This window comes from Lupinus angustifolius, chromosome LG07 (assembly GCF_001865875.1).
Source record: "Lupinus angustifolius cultivar Tanjil chromosome LG07, LupAngTanjil_v1.0, whole genome shotgun sequence".
Lineage (NCBI taxonomy): Eukaryota > Viridiplantae > Streptophyta > Magnoliopsida > Fabales > Fabaceae > Lupinus > Lupinus angustifolius.
The window spans coordinates 1,095,016-1,115,197 of NC_032015.1; the positions used below are offsets into that span (position 1 = coordinate 1,095,016).

General features: G+C 34.5%; 4 protein-coding genes, 1 long non-coding RNA gene and 1 pseudogene across 7 annotated transcripts; 3 read left to right on the forward strand and 3 right to left on the reverse strand.

The window, feature by feature from the left end:
* LOC109351533 lies at positions 773 to 3,317 on the reverse strand (annotated as a pseudogene).
* Positions 3,713 to 5,849, forward strand: LOC109351535. Of its 2 annotated transcripts, none has more exons than XM_019593005.1 (4): positions 3,713 to 3,808; positions 4,210 to 4,551; positions 5,169 to 5,276; positions 5,383 to 5,849. In XM_019593005.1, exons 1-4 carry the CDS (start codon positions 3,740 to 3,742, stop codon positions 5,674 to 5,676), a joined length of 813 nt encoding a protein of 270 aa, XP_019448550.1. In that variant the 5' UTR covers positions 3,713 to 3,739; the 3' UTR covers positions 5,677 to 5,849. The 2 variants fall into 2 exon arrangements, with proteins under 2 accessions (XP_019448550.1, XP_019448548.1); XM_019593003.1 differs by having other exon boundaries at positions 3,723 to 3,853.
* On the reverse strand, positions 6,487 to 12,160 carry LOC109351534 (membrane-associated 30 kDa protein, chloroplastic-like). 2 transcript variants are annotated; one of them, XM_019593001.1, is made up of 11 exons: positions 11,973 to 12,160; positions 11,731 to 11,840; positions 11,518 to 11,628; positions 11,187 to 11,251; positions 11,020 to 11,101; positions 10,303 to 10,377; positions 8,723 to 8,793; positions 8,542 to 8,624; positions 7,855 to 7,919; positions 7,146 to 7,220; positions 6,487 to 6,892 (listed from the first exon to the last, which is right to left on the reverse strand). In XM_019593001.1, exons 1-11 carry the CDS (start codon positions 12,103 to 12,105, stop codon positions 6,773 to 6,775), a joined length of 990 nt encoding a protein of 329 aa, XP_019448546.1. In that variant the 5' UTR covers positions 12,106 to 12,160; the 3' UTR covers positions 6,487 to 6,772. The 2 variants fall into 2 exon arrangements, with proteins under 2 accessions (XP_019448546.1, XP_019448547.1); XM_019593002.1 differs by having other exon boundaries at positions 6,487 to 6,889; positions 11,973 to 12,105.
* LOC109351538 lies at positions 9,057 to 10,296 on the reverse strand. The gene is made up of 2 exons (XR_002108227.1): positions 9,545 to 10,296; positions 9,057 to 9,460 (listed from the first exon to the last, which is right to left on the reverse strand). It is a non-coding gene; the product is annotated as an uncharacterized LOC109351538 (long non-coding RNA).
* On the forward strand, positions 12,793 to 16,379 carry LOC109351536 (peptidyl-prolyl cis-trans isomerase FKBP16-3, chloroplastic). Its single transcript, XM_019593006.1, has 7 exons — positions 12,793 to 12,854; positions 13,121 to 13,365; positions 14,485 to 14,568; positions 15,316 to 15,365; positions 15,782 to 15,830; positions 15,911 to 15,985; positions 16,175 to 16,379. The coding sequence occupies exons 1-7, from the start codon at positions 12,824 to 12,826 to the stop codon at positions 16,295 to 16,297; spliced, it is 657 nt and encodes a 218-aa protein (XP_019448551.1). The 5' UTR covers positions 12,793 to 12,823; the 3' UTR covers positions 16,298 to 16,379.
* Positions 17,148 to 20,175, forward strand: LOC109351530. Its single transcript, XM_019592996.1, has 6 exons — positions 17,148 to 17,320; positions 17,402 to 17,461; positions 17,582 to 17,615; positions 17,695 to 19,453; positions 19,590 to 19,683; positions 19,904 to 20,175. Exons 1-6 carry the CDS (start codon positions 17,187 to 17,189, stop codon positions 19,938 to 19,940), a joined length of 2,118 nt encoding a protein of 705 aa, XP_019448541.1. The 5' UTR covers positions 17,148 to 17,186; the 3' UTR covers positions 19,941 to 20,175.

A 20,182-nucleotide genomic window follows, 5' to 3' on the forward strand; every position in this document is an offset into this window, starting at 1 on the left:
ACTTGGTAATTATACAGTCCACATAATGGTCTATCAGGTTTACCATGCAAAACCATAAAAGGTTAATTGTGTGCAGATTTATTTCATCCATTTTTAGCTATAGTTAGGTTTATGCTTGAACTACTTCTCCTTGAAGTTTGGTTTACCTAGTTACTAAGTGTGAAGATACCCTATATATGGTTACCCCTTGCAAATTTGGACCAGCCCTTGCCTAATTTTGAGGTTATCAGCTGACAAATGGTGCACCAAACCAGCCATTGTTTTCCATTGGAATCTTCTAGTGTTATATATTTTGAAGCAAAGCTAGCAGGTATATGCTGTGTTAACAAAAATAATATATTATTCATTCAATTAGCACCTAGGTAAACCAAATTTCAGAAACATTTGATAGGTGAAGAAGAATTACCAACAATTTTTTTTAATTGAAGGCATGACAATGCAGCAATGTGGATTCCTAGCCTTAAACTTTCGAGCTGAAAGTAGTGTTTTCTCTCTGTCTGGAATTACTGCACGACTCACATCTCTCGTCATCCATGAAACTTTTGAGCTGAAAGTAGTGTTCTCTTTCTTGCATGAATGACAGCAATCAAATATACTTACAAGTGATGATGGCCTCTCAAGATATAGTGTTAAAAGTGTATAATTATGTGAAAAAAGCCAACAATACCGTGCGAGTGTAGCTATAAATATATAACTTCAAGCTTGAAAAAATGATCAAAATAATAACCAAGATCAACTGCAATGGACATGCATTGACTTGTTTTCTTTATCATATCAACCGTACTGAACAACTCTATATACAACCCAAGTTTCAAACAGTTTACAAAGATAGGAAGTATTAAATCTACAATAACCAACTTCAATCATAGTTATCCTGGCATGAGCTAATTGATCACACAAAAGCAAAAGCTGGTGGTAGTTCCTTACAAGTTTCACTGAGGAGAAGTGATGCTGCAAGGGAGGGTTCATCAGTTTAGGTGGGCTCACATTTCGGCTTTGCCGCAAAGGAGGGCTCAACAATCCAACATCCTCAATGACACGAAATACAGTAACTTGCAGCACTACCTCCTCCACTCTAAGCAGCTCAAAAACACACATCACCTTCCCCTATATTGTTCTCTAATGCAAATTCAAACCACCCTCGGCTAAACTTAGCTCTACCTCCCTTATAAAGGCACCAAACCGACCATTGTCTCCCATCCGAGTTTTGAAGTTTAATAAATCCTGAAACTCCATTCAAATGGTTTTCTGCAAAGCAAGATGGCAAATACTGCAGAACACAGAGAAGCTTAGCAACCAAGATAAAAAAAATTGAATTTTGTGGTAAAGTTGAGGGTTCACCATTATGCATCCTCTATATAAATAGGAGGGCCGTAGGACAACATGACAGAAAGGATTATCTGGTTCAAATGCTTTTGCTGCATTGATCGCACTTTCTCTTTCTTCAGCTGTCACAGTTCTTTTTCTCGCAGAAGCACTTTCATAAAATCTATTGCGCACTTCTGTCTCCTCTCCATGTTCAGTAGAGGGATCCTGCGCTTCTGTATTTGCATAAATTCTATTAATCATAAAATTCGATGTTGTGATAACCAGGTCATAGAAAAAAGAAACTAAGTTATAAGAGCTTACGAAGACCTGATTTTTGCTTTTTTCTCACAGTTTTTTTAACCTTTTCCTCAATAGAAGCACACGACTTCAATTCTTCAGTAGACCTTTTAAACTCAACTGCATTAAACTGAACACCTATATCTCTGGTCAACTGTCTGTCTAGTGAATCAGCATCTCTTGAAGAAAGGACACCCCCTCCCTCTCCCCAGTTTATGCTATTAAGTTTTGAGCCATTATTCGGCAATGCCGGAGGAGTGCTAGATGGTAAATCCAAGAATTCAACTGAGCCTCCATCTTCCATTTCTTCAAAAACTTTAAGACGATTTGCAAAATAAGGCCCTTTATTAGTGCTTTGTGCAGCTGATTGATAGTTTATCTCAGAAGTAGCCAAATTAAAAATATGAACATTGAAAGACGACTTTCCTTCGTATCTGAATACTATCAAGAATCCAACACTAACAGAATAGTGTAGAACAAATTCTGACCAACCATCGATGAACCAAAGTTTGTTGTCTGCCTCTTTTAATCCTAAACATCATACACTACCATCGGGAAGAAAGAGGGTAGCAGTTGTAGAAAGCTCACCCCCATATTTCCTCAGAAAATTATCCGGAATCCTCTGCAATTCAAAAATTAAGTTAGGTTATATTGGGAAATGCTTGCAGTACAAGGCAGCAGCAGAAGCTTTCCACCACAATGACAATGTTTAAATTCTAAGAGATAAAAGCTCAACATTTATTATTGAAGATAGGAAACAAAAAGCATCTTTCACTGCATGATGTAAGTGTTTCCTCATTACTAGAAACAGTTGCAAATAATTTGGTAGTGATTAATAAAGATATTAGACTTCTATAGCAGATCACTGAATTTAATCATTTTTATTGTGGGCTTTTCAAGATTCCCTCAACTTCAAAAATCTATTTCTTTTTAGTTTGGGTGAATAGTTAAAAAACTATTTCTTCTGCTGAAGAACATAGTTATCCAACAGAGTCTAATTCCAAGAAAACATAAAGGAATCTGGCAAATTTATGGGAGGTTTTTTCAATTATAAATATAGAGAAAATTAAAATGCTTATGTGTGTGCACACACTGTTGAAAAAACACATAAAATTAGCTAATCATACTCAATTGACTGTAAATCTTGGATTAACTTCAATTCTTTCTCCCTAAATCCTAACACCTTAACCCAAAAAATTTAACTTTTTTTTATAAAAAGTCTTCAAAAATCAAAAAGAAAGAAAAAGCAAGACCCAGAAACACTAATAAGCCCTATTTTCCACTCTCACTAAAATTTCCCATAAACCCAAGAATTCAAGAAAGCCAACTTCATCAACAAAAAAAGGTACAAGTGGAGAAAATATAGGTACCAAATGCTTGGCTTGGACAGTAGATGGTAGAACAAGCTTGAAGAAAGAGGGGCACGTCATTTGTGTGTGTTTGGGAAGACAAAAAAACAAGGTTCAAAGCATTTGATGCTCCTCTTTCTTCACCCTTCTATTCAAAGTTGTGAACTTTGGACTCTACCTACTGGAATTTCTTCACCTTCACCACCTTCTCTGCTTTTTGAGTCAAACAATGTTTTTTTCAAACCTTAAAAAAAGACAGAAAAAAAACTGAAGAAGGCATAAACCTTAGTAAATCCTAACAAGTTAAGGAGTTAGTGAATCACGTAGAAGTCTTTCCCTATTTAGATTTAACAACTTGTTCCCATGCTTCAAGTATTTGGTTTTTGTGAGAGTTGTTTAATTGTTTTTGCCTTTGGAATTTAGACAATGCTAACAAATAAAGGCCAAGGAGTCAATGACACCTATATGTTTAGAAAAAATATAATATTTATTCATACTAAAAGATAATTTATGTCATTAAATTTATTGATCGTTTGATACATGTTTTATTTTTTTTTATTTAGAAAAAAATTATCTTCATCATAATCTATTATATTAATCATAATAAAACAAATGATAATTTATTTAGCTATATCAATCCCCGAAAAATAAACCAAAGAACTTGAAATAATGCACTTTCCTTTTATGACATTAACTGTTTTATTTATTTGATTATCAACTTTTTATACCGAGGAAAAACCAATTTCCATAAAGGTCTCTGTAACAAAGTTGCCACCCTTTTTTCCATGTCTTGGAATCACACAACTTTGAATCTCTTTCATATTCTTCACATTCAACAAAACACATATTTTAAGGTCTTTTTCCCCACATATGCATATCATTTTATTTTTCTTGATCAAGTATGCATAACATTTTCACCTATGTTTTCAATCTTCATTTCCTTGCAAAAAAATTATCTGTTTTAATTTGTTAAACAATCAAGAAATTACGTTGCTTGTTTTGCAAGAAATGTTTTCTTGCACTTTTTTATTCTAGCCTTAAACGTATCTTTTCCGTTAACCTTGTTTAATGTATATATACCATGAATCAATGTGCTACGTGAAGACCCTTATAACTCACGCACCTTAGCCTTAATCAAAACACAAACTTTCAGATCACTTTGTTTCTAACTTTCAATCACCACAAATATTGTTCTTTTCTGTGCAAAATCTAATTTTGATCACAATCTTATAACATTGGTGACAATTTCATACAGAATATGATAACCCTGTTGAAGGAAATGAAAATGTCCAAGATGAGGAAGACAACCTTGGTGATGTTGATTACAATGATGACTATGATGTTTGTTACAACAGATGCAGGTGATACAAATGATGTTTATAGTCCATGTCTTGATTCTAAGGTTCAAAGAGGAGATGGTTTTACCTTTGGTATTGCATTTTCGGACAAGCAATTTTTCTCCCAAGGTAATGGTCCTCAGCTTTCACCTTGTGACAAGCGCCTTGACCTTGCAAATAAAGGAGCACAACTTGCTGTGTTTAGGCCAAAGATTGATGAGATTTCTCTACTTACCATTAACAATAGCACCTTCAATCCGGTAAGTAATACTAATAAATATTTTCATCATTAAAACATGGATAAGAGAGGTTTACCAGTTTCATGAGAATGATCTGTTTGGTATGTCTTGGTTTATAAATATATTTGTGGATTAACACTTCCCTTTTTTTTAACCTTTTTGGTCTAGAATTTGAGTGTTAAAAGTTTATTTGATGGTACTTTTTGGTATTGAGAGCTAAGCAAATGTGCAAAGCATTGTTTTTCTTTAAAAAAAAGGCCTATAACATTTAATTAAGAGAATTTTCAAGGGAGGGTTTTGAAAGAGAAGCACAACCATAGTTGAGGCAACAATGTTGTGGTTTTGGTTGCCTATGCAACCATATCAGGATCACAATTGTGACAACGCCAGCTATATTTTCGCGCAATTATCATTTATTGTGGTAAACACAACAATGACCGCAATTTAAAACCTTGGTTTAGAGATTGAGTTAGATCGCTACAGAGTCCTTGGTATAAGTGCCTAAGTGAGAAGGATTAGGGTGGTTAAAGCTTTGATAATATGCTTTGTAATAATTACAGAGTTGCACACTCCTGAAATCAAATACACATAAATTTAACTTGGTTGTTTATTGACTACTAATTTTTTGAGTTCATCAGGCCCAATCTGGTGAATATATGGTTGCATTTGCTGGACAGAAATATGCAGCAAGGTCACCACCAATTATGTTTGCTGACAACACTCACACAATTACTAGTTTCACTTTGGTAAACACACTTGACATTCTCTACTTCTGCTTCTCTAGGAATATGATTTTCTTTCCTTACAACCTTAGGAATGTAAATTTGAATTTGGATATTGATTGATTTACAGGTTCTTGAATTTTATGAGGGAACCCTTCAAAATTTGTTTTGGAAGAGTTTTGGTTGTGGTGCATGTTCTGGTGGAAAAGTTTGTTTGAACAACCAAGACTGTGCAGTGCCTAACACAAAGTGTCAAAGCAATGGTGGGACTGCTTGCAACATAGGCATACAATTGACATTCTCAGGGACAGACAAGAATCTTGATGCTCTTAATTCTTGGTATGAAGTCAAAAATCTAAGGCAGTACTCTCTCTATGGTCTATTCTCTGATCTTCGTGATTCTATCATGGGGCAATTTTTTTAAGTTTATAATTTGTCCAGTGATATCTCATATGCCCAAAAGATTGTACTCACATAACTGCTATTTTGTGAAAGAGTTTAATTGTCTCCTCTCTTCACAGTCAAAATCTCAAACAAAGTGGCTACTTTCTAGAATGTGATTTTGCACTTAAGCCAGACATGTAATTATGTTTGATGCAATAATAAGGAAGAGTGACATTTGAACATGTATGTGGTATGAAAAATCTTGTAGGTATACAAGAGAGTTCACAACAATGGACATGTATGTTGATCCGAAACATACTATACTTTTGTATTGAAAGACTTTGTTGTAAATGTTCTCAAGTCGAACAGGAGAACAAGACTATTTACCCTTCCAATAGGGAGTGTGACTAAACAATTTAGAATATGAATGGTCCCTCCTTAAATAGAACTCAACAACGTTGGACTAATTTGTACGTGGTCATGTGGTATTACAGCTCCAGGAGCCAACAATTAAAAAATGCGCAGCACTAAACCTAGCTTTATTTAGACAGATGAATTATATTGTATATTTTCACACAAAGATCATTTTTCTGGTAATAAATTATCGTATTTTTAACAGAAAAATCGAAAAATCATATACTAGGAAAACGATATATCTAGCAACGAGCCCTGCCAGGTGCTGTGATTTAAACAAAATATAATCACAACACGAAGCAATATTTTATATAAAAAAGGCAATCTTATGAATGATAATATGGGGGCGTTGCTAATCTTGCTCCACATTGAAGGTGTTCAGTGTTAACATTCAAGCTCAAACAAAACCAGCGGTTCTGGGCATGCTATAGTTGCTAGTGAAAATTCCACTTGATAGAATGTGGGAGAAAGTGTATGCTACTCATGCATTTTAATCAAAAACTAGGGTTGCTGATCTTACATATATATTACAATAATGACACTATGAAGGTCTTTACATGACACGTCACATGCAGAAGCATGCAGCTAATCTGTTACCTTTTCCTTCCAACATTCAGCCACTAGTCAAACAATATTTTAGTATGATTGGGCCTTCAACCGTGCAATGTTGATATGTAAAATTTTAGATGGAATATGAAGAACAAAAAAGACAGCAACATGCTTTAAAATTCCTTTGCTCTTTGCCTCAATCGATCAAGTTCCATCTCAATCTCGGTATCTCGAAATGGAATTCCAGTGTTGCTGCTGGCAGTGCCTCTTCCAGGAGGTAGCTCTCCCTTCTGCTTGAACCAAACAGTCAAACAATGAGAGAAAAAAGATAGGTACCATTTAGGTATTATCATATGAACATTCTCTAGCATGATATAAATGTTTTGGAAAAATATATCATTCATTCCCCCCATTCACAGGTCTGCCAACGAATGGTCACGAAACAGGGAAAGGAAAAAACAACCTGTAAGGAAGTTAGATAACTTCCAAAATTCTCATCCCATTCTTAAACATATATATACAAACTATTCTCCATTTGGAGCATACCTTTATGCCACCAGATAGTTCTTGCTTCAATTTTGAAAGATCATCATCAACTGATGTGCTCTCAAGCAATGCAAACTGCAAAAACAATCATTCATGGGCGCAGTGCAAAGGAATCATTAATTACACAACCAATTATATAATCCAGGAATAAGTTTGTGTTTTACGGTCTTTGCAACTCTAAGCTTGCTAACTTTCAAGCAAGATAAAACTGATGGAAGATGCAGCCCACTAGCTCTAACCTAGGACTGATTGTAAAAGATGAATTGGCTACATAATATAATCACTAAAGCTCGGTTTTTACTTCTTCCAAATAGCTTCCAATACACTAGTTTCCACATTCCCCAAGGCCCAAGGGTGAGTGGAATAGGCAAATTAAAATATTTTGCTATAGAATAGAAAACAGAGTTTCAAGTGGAAAACTGCCTTTCACATCTTGCAAGGATTTGTACAATAACCCACAGAGAAATGTTGCAAGTCTAGGTATGATAATAAGATTTCTGAAGATTTTAATTTCCATTATTTTAAGTATTAAACTTTCTTAAGATACAACGTAGTTTTGGGTCCTTTGACCCAGTTTTTTATAAAGAATAAATAAAATAAAGCAATGCTTTCCTTTTCTTTTCTATTAATTCATTTCTAAGCTCGAGATATATAATTCAGTTTCATACATATAAGCTGTAAGGTTGCATGACATACAAACAGTTACTACCTTCCCTTCCAGATCATCAGTTGTCAGCTGACCAAGAGCTTCAGCTTGGGACTCCATTGCCAACACTATCAAGATGACAGAAACAATTAGGACGGAAATTAATTTCAAATACAATGATGAGCACACAAAAAGTATATGTAAACAACTCAGGCATACATGGCACATCCACTTGAGTAAATATTTGCATGCTATCTTTTCAATTGATTAGGCTGTGTAATTTTCAAGCATGTCTTATTGTGTTCAACTATGCCAACTTCTGTTTTAAGCATATTTTTGCTCTTGATTATAAAGTCTGACTACAATTGCACTAATTAGTATAATTAAGAATGAGCATGCTTATAGTCAAAATGTTCATAAATCACAGGCATAGGTTCAGCCAAAACAAAATATCTCATGATTATGCAATATAGCCCTTATCAGATTGTTGAAATACATTCAAATAACGAAGGTTTGGAACCACTGCAAGCTCCAAGATGTCATATTTTCTTACTGATTTAAAATGGATATTAGTTAGCAAGAGGAAAAGAGAAATGGAAGGATAGGAATCATAAAACCTTGAATGTATGGGGCACGCCAAACATAGCATTTTTATTTGTTGTTGAGGGAAAATGTTCAGTGCAGACCATGTTATAAGTATTATCTATATATCAAAACAACAAAATAGTAGATTCCGCCAATTTTTCTAACCTTTCTCTTCCATCTTTTCAAAAGCAGAAAGAGCACTACTTGTATTGACATTTCCCAGCATCTCACTCACCTTGGTTGCAGTCCTAAAGGAACACAAACCAAACAACCATTACTAAAAAAGCCACAGAATGTAGACTGGAATAAGAATGAAGTCAACAAGAAAAAGATTTGAAGGACAAACTTTGCAGATTGAGCTCTTGCTTTCAGAGTATCCTTCTTCGACCTTGCTTCCTGTATCTTACTCTCCAAAAGCTACACAAGACAAAATTATAGAGTACAACAGTCATGAATAAATATAAAGATAGATATGTAATATAGAAACTACAGCAACAAAAAATGCCATCGTGAAATTATTAAACTAAAACTGGAAGAGATCAAAGATTGCATTATGCCTCCCCTCCTTCCTTCTGTTGTTAATGCCTTTATGGTACTGGCCTTTTCCTATTACTATACTCTCAACAAGTCAATGCAACTCAGATTTAGCAGATGTATGAGGGTATCATTGTTTGATCTTGTTTACTATAGTGGAAGGGTCACAACTCAATAGGTTAAGACAAGGGTTTCATGGAAGGAAATGGTAGAAAGCTTGTTTATTGAAGTATTATTGTATGTGTGTTAGAGGAAGAGCATTTTGCATATAAAGAGAAAACAAAGGTAAATTGATGTCTTCTAACAATGTGAACATACAAGAATTGAAAATCGGGGCTGATTGTTTCTAGGTATAAATTCAAGGAAGGAATAATGGGATTTTTGAAAGGGAGAATCAACATGTAACATGACAAGGACAATACATATGTGTGCATTGGAAACATTAAAGAAAACAAGGTGAACATTAAAAGAAGTAAATTAACCCAGGCTTCAAACCTACAGTTGCTTCGTCGTGTGTCACGCCTAGGATTCTTTTTTGGTAAGATCACGCCTAGGATTCTTTTTTGATAAGATCACGCCTAGGATTCTTTTTTGGTAAGATCACGCCTAGGATTCTTTTTTGGTAAGATCACACCTAGGGTTAGGTTTCATCATACAATAAGAAACAGCACAATTTTCTATAAAAAGTTCATAGGATTGATCATTTACCTCAAAGAATTCATTATAGAGCTCGCTTATCCTAGAATTAAATGGATTGAGAACAAGGATGCAACCCTTTAGAGTTAACCATTTTAACTAAACGCAGAGGAAAACTTGGAGATAAAAAACTACCTAAAAAATGGTGGCCCAGTACACGAGGCTCCCACCTAGTGGGGTATGAGGAGAGTAGGTGTAAGCAGCCTTACCCTCGCAAGCAAAGAGGTTCTTTCCAGAATTTGAATTCAGGACCTCCAAGTGACAAGCCAAGCAACCTTAATGTTGCATCAAGGCTCACTCTCACACCTAAATAACAGAAAGATGGTTATTCGTTATCAGGGCTAGTGAAAATTACTAAAATCTTTTTTACAATAAAAAAAATGCTAAAACAATGAAATGAATATACAATGAACTCAAACAACAGCCTCCTCATCCTAATAACCAAGCATATAACTGTAATCTAGTAAGGTTTTAGGAACACACAAGCATCCCACAATGAAAACTAATCCACAATGCTTAGCTGAATTGATCTTTAGACTTGAGGCGATGTTAGTGAGTCCCATGTCATAATGTTACTCCATAAAAAAGAGTCAGCGCTGCTATTCAGCCCAGTGATTCAAAAGCATTGTTTTCTAATTTCTAACAGTGATCATTTCTCTGAATTAACATACTGAGAAAGAATAAAGTTTAGCTTACCCGTGTATTAGAGACGAGATTGTCAACAACACTCTTCTGTTGATCAAGTTGAGCTTTCAAAGAAAGGGCATTATCCTGTGACACATTAAAAGCCTATAATGAGCTTTCCATAATGTGATAGCAGGATAAGATATGACTTCACAATCGCACTTCCTAAATCATCAATAAAAGGTCAAGCACCAGTAAATTCCATTTTTTTATCAGCACTCTATCCTTATATGATAGCAATATCTGATGTACATTGAAATATATACATGAAGCACTTCATTAAAGGAAATTATCATGAGGTTTGTCATAAGTCATTATCTACAAAATCTAACTACAATAACCACAAACAAGCCTTAATCCCACTAGAATAACCACATTATGATCCAGGGACGCAGCAATCTGAATGGCCATTTCATTTCATAGACCTACTACATATTTGGTTATAAGAATAAATCAGTTGTTGGGAATGCAGGGAGAGTTTCCATCAAGCTAACAGATGCTTGTAAGAATAGGAACCATAAAAAAAGCAGGCATGAGATGTTTCAATATTATTAAGCATTAAGACAAGGACAAAGCAATATAATCTTTAACCAACATGTGTAAGGAAAAAGAAAAAAACCAATAAAACTAATTGATCAATTAACATAATGCAAATAAAAAAAATCATATTTATATCAAAATTAGAAATTTAGTATCAGCACAAAAACCTTCCACAAAATGAAAACTTACTGCATAAGATTTACGCCTCTTAAGGGCTTCACGAGCAAGTTCTTCTTCACCTTTCTGAAGAGCAAGTTGTGCTTTACGGTACCTGTATCAGATGAAAAGCACAAAAGTGTTATTTATACAACAAGCGGTTGCAACCAAACTAAGCTAACAAATCTATCATATATTACCACTCTTCAGAAGCTTGTTGTGCAGCTTTGTATTTATTTTCCATGCGTTTTTGGGATGCCAATACCTCAAGAAAGAAAACAGATGATTTTTAATCATATTAAGTTGGAGAGAGGAGAAAGTGATATAGCATGTACAGGGAAAACTACAAAGACCTCTTTCAAAGTCAGTTTTCAGCATCATTCTAAACCTCACAGTTAACATGCAAAATAATACAGTTTCCAAAAGTTGTGTATAATCATTACAAAAATTCGAAGAAACAAAACAATTATAAGAAATAATAATAATTGAGAAAACACAAGGAATCAACAAGAAAGGGATAGTGAAACTAACTTGTGCAGTAGCTTGACGCATTTTAGTTAAGTCATCATTCATTTCAAGCACTGATTGCTCCAAAATCTTCTCAGGATCTTCAAATGTGCTAATGATTGCATTTGCATACGACTGCATTACTAAGATGACAAAATATAACCATAAAAATGACAACAACAATTAGATTATAAAAGCTAAACTAATTTCAAATTGGTTGTTGTTGACTGATTTCACCTTCACTACTCTTGCAAATCTATCAAATAGGTTCATGCGAGTACCAAGAGCACCTCCTCCACATTGCACCGGCTTAATAATCCTTATTGTTTTCAGTTTCAGAACTTCCACTATCATAATCACAAGTTGAAATTAAGCTGAATTAATCGATTAATAAGTCATGTGCCAAACATAGCTATCGATTAAGGAAATTAAATGAAAAAAAAATGAAAGCAAAGGAATTGAATACGAAAGGGCGATACCTCCGGTACCGAGAAACGATGCGTTGAGAGGTTTCTTCTTGAGAACGCAAAGAGTAGAGGAGAAGGAAGAAGAAGAAGAAGATCGAAATGGCGCTGAGGGTAAACCTGTAAATATCTGTAATTTCATCGCCATTTTTTGTGATGAAAAGATGGTGAATGTTTATGGTGGATGGTGATGACAAAAAAATGGAATTATATATATGCGATAGAATTGAAGATAATACATTGAAATTTTGGGAACACACTCCTCTAGACTCCATTCGATGCTTGCATTGGGCCCAAACCTATATTTTCTGAAGGCCCATTATTATGGAACACTAGTGTTGAACATTAGATTTGGACAATGAATTTAATATGTATACACTGATAGTGTAAATATTTTTTACACTGTCACTCAATCATCCACCATTGATTTATTAACCGTCATTGACTCTCAAACAAAAATAATACAAATCAACGTTGAATGATATGCTGACAGTGTAAAAAAACTTTACACTGTCAGTATACGAATTTTAAACTCTTAGGACAATTTAGGAAGACAAATGAATAAATGACATCCTTAGATATTCTAAACAATTCAATGCTAAACTTTAGATTTGGCTGTTTCAATGAAGTCAAGCTCCTATCACAATTTTCCCCTACCAATCAAGTCAAAAGCTTTAATAAGAACTTACACCACTAGATAAACATATTGATGATATTTAAATTTATGATATGTGAATACTAATATGAGGTACACATAAATATTTGAAGGGGTATATCTTGTTCACTCTATAACGCAGCCCAGCCCAAGTTGTGGTATGTTAATTGATAAAAGTTAAAAGATATGATTTTTGATTATCCATTTGGATATGCGAAGCATGGCTTCATCTCTGCTTCTTGGCAAGTGCCACTCCTTCCTAACCCATCCATTTTCCATTCTTATATTTCTTCTTATCTTCATTCTTTATTCCTTCTCATGTAATTCCATTAATCATGTTTATATTCTAGTAGGAAGCATTTGTCACTTATTTAATCATAGTTTTAGATTACACTCCAAAGCTCCAATTGCTGACACAACATTGTAGTTAAGCCATTACCATTGGTGTACCTTCCATTATTCGATTCGTTTCCACGTTTGTTTTCTAAATTTAGTACTTTTTTTGTAGGTTCTACTTGTGGTAAATTTAGTACCTTTTTTCTGCAAGACCGAAAACTAGTTGTTAAAGTTAAATCCTCAGAGACAACAGAATGCAGTGTTATGTTGAATACCAACTCGCGTAGAGATTTTCTTGGTTTATCCTTCGGAATCTCAGGCATGTTCATTGGTTCATTGGTTGCCAAAGGTGCTGGTTTGCCCCCAGAGGAAAAACCAAAACTGTGTGATGAAACTTGTGAGAAAGAGCTTGAAAATGTATGGTGAGATTACATAGTCCCCTTTATCTCGCTCGTTTCTTTGTTTTCCTCCATTCAAAGTTACTGATTATTGATGTGGATTGCTAACAATTATGAAACATTGACACTTTAAAATAGCCGTTTTGTTGAACACCTGTTTGTACGGCGTGCTTCTTCGTGCTCAGTCCTAGCTAGTTTATACAATTGTTTACCTCTTATTGTTACACAATGTATACTGATATAGATTGAGATATCACATTTATTAGAAAAATATTAGCATTTTATTATGTTTATAATGAATCATGTTTTAGAATCTGTGACCATATTTATGTTGTGTATCCATATTTCATCAATAATTTCTGATAGATTTGAATTGATTGCATTGCATCACTTTTATCTATTAATGTGCACTGCAAGTTTCTGATAGATCAATAAATAATTTCTGAAGAAATTTGTGTGGGGTATTTCTTTAAGTAACAATTTCATTGAATTTTCACTCCTTAAAAAGTGGTTACAGATTTAACAACCTCTTATTGCCTTAAGAATGTTTTAGAAAAGGACTCCAGAATATGAGTCTCCAAAAATCGTTGTCAATCTTATAGATGTCATCAGAAATCTCATCAAATGCTGTCACTTAAGTTAAAGTATGGCAACCCGATAAACCCCTCACTGATTATCTTTCACTGGTTACATGGACAGTGAACTCACTATTATAGTTTTGAACCAGGCAAAAGCTTTGCTCAATTGCTGGAATGTTTTAAGAACTAATACCCTTGTGTGTTGTCCAATCAATGCCCATACTCTCTCAAAATATCAGAGTATGTCGTTCAAGCAGTTAGGAGCAGAGATTCTTAGAGTTCTACTTTATAGTAGTACTCATTATTGCCATAATTTTGTTTGTCGGGATAGTAGACAGATTTCATGCTTTAATAGATATTGTGCACCATGCAGCAGAGAATTTGTTATATTTGGAAATGGTTAAATCAGTGTGATAGAATAACACATATGCTGCATATTTTTAAGAGATTCTTTGACCATCAATAAGTAGCAAGGGAATGTTTTTTTTTTCCTCCATATTGATTACACAATATCCATAGTTAATCACTGATGCTGTGTTTCAATAATTTACACAACCAAGGTGCCCATTGTAACAACCGAATCAGGTTTGCAATATAAGGACATTAAGGTTGGACAAGGACCTAGTCCACCAGTTGGATTTCAGGTGTGTAATGTTCTCTGACTTGTTCATGTTTTCTTGTATTTTTGTCTCGACGTTCCAAAGCCCATGCCAATTTTGAACCACACCCATGCTTAACTATTTCAGTTTTATCTTGGGAACAGTTGGATCTTTTTTCCATTTGAAACAGTCATTGTGTATATGTTTTCCTTTCTAGACATCTAACACTGTACATATATTCATAAATTTCATTACATGATATGGGCTTGCCATCTACTAAGCTCTTCAAGATAGCTTAATGCCTCTAAAGAAGTAATGTGTCCTTCTCTGCATCTGTTTTATCAAAAATAGCCCTTAAAAAGAGGCTCTATAGAACCTTTTCATTTCCTAGACAGCATAGCCATTATGAATAGTTAATTTTTTTCTTGTTAAAAACATGTATTTTTCCAACCTGGATTTTTTAGATGATGTAGTTGGGTAAACCCTTCATAGAAGGTGGCACTTATACTATGTATATCAGATCAGTGTTGAATTTGTTTTGGTTCTGTGGTAACATGATTTACATTTTTACTGACAAAATACTTTTTCAAGTCCTTGAATCACATTAGGCATATCTAAAAAAAATCCATATTTTAGGCAGCAGCTGCGTTCACTCTAAAATCACATGCTGTCTGAAATTACCTAGTTATCTGGGCTGGAGTACCGTTGAGTCTTTTGTCAGCATGTGATTCATTTCTTAATATACCACGACTAATGTGATTACCGTTGATACCTTATGTAATGTGATCACAGGTAGCTGCTAACTATGTCGCAATGGTTCCATCTGGACAAATATTTGATAGGTAAACTCGCCAATTACTGAAGTCTACCCAATCTATGCTTTCAGTCAATGAATGGTGTTTGTTGTTGTTTACACATGACAAGTTATGTTTGTATGTACAGAATTGTACAACCATGACTAATTAGATTAGATGTTGGAGATCTAGGTTTGACAAACAAAATCCTCAATTGGCCATGTTTAGCAAATAGCTTAAACTATTGGAATGTTTTGGCGATTTAACTTCTCTGTGCCTTTTCAAGTTCCTTTAAGTTTCGGTCTAGAAGATGTTCTATTTGACACATTGCTTCTATGTGAATGCTTTGTGAAACCTTTGGTTACAATGATCAATTTGTATACATTTTGAATTTGGAGTCTTATGCCTAAAGAGACAATCCTGCATTATGTTTTGATCTTTCCCTTTTTTCTTCAATTGTACAGTTCACTGGAGAAAGGTCAGGTTTACATTTTCCGTGTCGGTTCTGGTCAGGTAATAACTGTGGAATATGCTTTCAGTGTTTGACAAAGCTTTTAAAGATCAACTGATAGTCAATCCAATGAGCATAACAGGTGATAAAGGGACTTGATGAAGGTATGCTGAGCATGAAAGTAGGAGGAAAACGTAGACTGTATATACCCGGACCAGTAAGCTTCTGTCTCGATAGTTGTTACTAGAAAATGAATCTATTTATAAGCCTTATCACAAGTATATTTTATGTCTAAGTCTTCTTTTTCTTTCAAAAATCAACTCGTAAACAGAATCTACGTGAAAATGTGATGACAAGTTAGCTCTAATTGTCGGCCTTATATCTTTTGTTCATTTTTATTTGGCAGTTGGCTTTCCCAAAGGGCCTTACTTCTGCTCCAGGAAGACCAAGGGTGGCTCCAAGCAGTCCAGTCATATTTGATGTCAGTTTGGAATATGTTCCAGGACTTGAACTTGAGGATGAGGAATAAATATTTACTTCTCTATTCTATCTTCATTGTAAGCTTAAAATTGCTAATGGTTAATTCTATGCAATTTTAATTCTTTTGAAAACTATTTGATTTTCGAGTATCGAGTAATTTTTCTTCCGGTTAATCATATCCTAAATCCCAATCGTCTACCATAATGGTTTAATTCATTAAAATATTGTGAAATTTTCACTAGTCACTGTCCTTAAGGTTTGTAATAATATCACTGAGAACTGTTGTACAGTTTCAAAATGTTACTAATTAAATCTAGAGTGAGATCATAACAACCGGACTGGATCACATTAGGCCGCATCGAATTTAAAAATAGTTTTTTAATCACAAAATAATTCAATAGCCGTAATGACCACAATCATAGTGACTGCAACTGTTATTGCAACCACCATTTAAAACACTAATTATATGTGTAAAATTAGCTGGATGTTTGTAACTACACAAAATAGATTTGCAAAACTAGTTTTTTAACTAGCTTAAATTTGAAAAAAAAAGTACATTAACATATTTATTTAGTTATTTATTAATTAGAATAATTAAATAATTTTAAATCATTCATTTTATTCTTTTATTTATAATTGAATATGCAATTTTTTATTATTTAGAAATAACGAGAGGTAATAAAATTAATAATATTTTTTAATTATTGATAATAAATATAATTTTGAAGAGTAAAATTGGTAAATTAAAAAACATGTAAATTGTATAAACAATGTGGTGAGAATTGTGAATTTTAAAAAGACCTATTAGGCTATAATATATAAAGTAACCTGTTTGGACTTTAGTGAGAAACTGGGCTAGTAAAGTATTAAATAATTAAGTTGTAAACCCTGTGTTCTCTTTTTATTCCCCACCTCAAGAACCCTTTCTCACTTCCATAATGTTGTTAATTGAATCATCAGCGCAAGTGATTGAAGGAGACAACACTGAAGAATTCAAGTTTTGTAAAACTGACCCCAAATCTATTCTCCAACAAATTAAGCGTCAACACAAATCCATCAACCTTAAGAGGAGGTACTACTTTCTCTCTCTTTTCTTTCTCTCTTAATTGTTCTTTCTTAATTGTTAATTCAATGCGTATGTAATTCTATTCAGATGGTTGTTGGGCATGAAACTCACCAAATCTGATAATAACAACTTCAACAACTCCAATTTGTGAGTCCCCTTTTTCTGTATAACATATTTTGAGATGCTTTTATATATTATAGCATCTTCACTTGTATTATATTTCACTTTAATCAATTTTTTTATTCATTTTTTGTCTGCACTCTATAGGTTTTTGAACGAGTCTTTACTCAGGGAAGACGATGTAAGTATTTCCTTTATTGTAACTTGTCTTTGGTCACTTGCATTGTTCTTTTACTGATGATGTATACTGAACATTTTAGATATTTTATGAGTCAGTAAGAACTCATGTGGAAGGTGCCTTTGGAGGAACCGGCGTTGAAAGAGAGAATCATGTTCCTCAGGATGATATGGATTTGATTGGCATCCCGAACATAAAATTGAAAAGGTTGATATCGTCATGCCTCAATAATTTGACTAACAAGGGTCTATACCATCTTGCTATGATACTTAATGGTGGCTCCATTAAGGCCGAGATAACTCGCTCCAAATTGAAAAGGATTATCAAGGATTCTCTTTCAAGTGTTCTTGGTAGAAAAAGCCATGACTGTGATCAAGTTGAAACTCGCAAAAAGGTTTTTGAACTTCTCAGTAACCCACATCACTTTAGAGATAGATGTGAGCCTTTGTCTGCTATAGTATCCCAATCTGATCGTGCTGCTGTAAAGAAGGTACTGCATGGAGTTCAAAGCTTACCAATTCAGACCTTGGTTGCAATGAATAGAAAACTTAGAGGAAAGAAAGGATCCATGCCTCAGTTGCTACCCCGCAGAAATGGATGGGGACGAGACCGTCTGATCAAGCTGGTGAAGGAATCCATTAGGGAGATGCTTTTGCAACTTGATAGAGGAAATGGGCTTCCGGAGCCATTAGCCAAAGCCATGGCAGTATCAGACTTATCACGAAGACTGATTGCTGGTTGTCATGGAACACTTTCAAGAGAATTTTATAAATTCTCACCTGAAGTAAAGTCGTTACAGGATGATATTATGAATGCTATATGGTCTATTAATAAAAAAGTTGTGACATTGCCTGTGCTAAGAAAGTTAAAGCTTCTTGTAGAACCAGAGGCTATGATACCAACTAGGACCTTACGTACAGCTTTTGTAAGTTTTTTGACCGAATTTCTTTTCCATTGCAGTGACATGGATAGAATTCCGAAGTCTCTAACAAAGATCCTAGATAGTATTAATAGGGGTTCTAATAGCACGCATGATACATTATTCCAGAAGAAGGATATTGAAGAAGAGGTTGACTGCCTACTTAGTGTGAGTGCCCAAGCAAAACAAGTTGTTTTAGATTTATTGCCTGACCATGAATTTGATCAAGACTTCACAGATGCTTATATGGAGGAATTAGAAGAAAGTGAAGACAGTGGCAGTGACGAGGATGATGATGTTGATCAACCCAAGGAGGATAGACAATTTACTAATGGAACGTTCAATTCAATGGATTTAAATTATGAAGCAGAAAGTATTGGGGATTTTGTGCCATTTCAGTCCCATTCTTCTATTTCTATGAAACAGGAAAATGTTCCCTCCAGCGGAAAGTCGAACAGTAATTGTGAAAAGCTTCAACCTAGTAACTGTGATAGAGTAAATTCTGCATCCGAAGTTCACAACACTCCCCATAACATGGGTACCGACCAATTCCCAGGAGAAAGCGAAGAGCGTGTTAGTACACGTGTGGCCAGCAAAAACTATACTAAGTCAGATGTTTCATCTGACAGAGAATCTGATGGAAATGTTGTCAAGAAACTTGATTTTAATGAAACTGACACTGAATTAGATGCAAAAGGTACAGCTAATTCGTTACGCAAGGAGACAAAACCCATTCCCACCAAGGACAGTGTATGCAAGAACCAATACCTTGCTATCCAAGACTCTTGTGATAAGACAAGTATGCTTGCATATAATCTCATAGGTCATATATTGAAGGAGTTTGCCACAAACAAAGGCCCGGATTTAAACATGAGCACAAGTTCAGATGTCAGCGATAATGGTCGAGTTGAAAATGTGGAAGGTATTGAAGGACAATGAAGAGAATTTTTGCTTTGACCAGTCAGCCTTGTGATTTTGTTTAATAATTTTGTGGATGACATTTACCTTGTGCTTCGACATAAATGTATCAACATTGATTCTTTTTTCATTACATGCAGAAACGAAGAAAGAGTCGCCATCTGACAAACATGCAACGGATTCAGCTGCTATTGTCCGAGCGATTAACGAGTTGATTCCTTCCTTTCCAGATAGGTATTTGTTACATTCCTCAAATATGGCAGCATCACTAAAAATGGTGTATGGGAAAATGGGCATCATTTTATTTTCCTAGATGACCCTCTTATTTGAAAATTTCTAGTACCTTTATTTTACTCGCTAATATCACTGTGGACTACAACTTAGTTTCAAAGCAAAGATATTATGGTACTTTTGTCTCCTAGTATTAGTAACTCATGTCTATTGTATGTTGCAGTGGGATGGAAAAACTGATGATGTTGATGGGCTCGTGATAATGCTGCTGAGGCTTTCAGGTCCTACTGGAAAAACCAATTTGAAATGGTTTTCAATATTTGAACCATGCTTATCCAATTTTGATTTTGTTTAGCAATTCCTTTGTGCAATTTCTCAAATATGCAAGTGTAAAATAATTGTTTGTCATTGCTGATACCCTTATATAGTTATTGTAGAATATTCCAGTAAATAAAATGCAATATGCTAATTCGAGGAAATATTTTGAATTACACTACACATA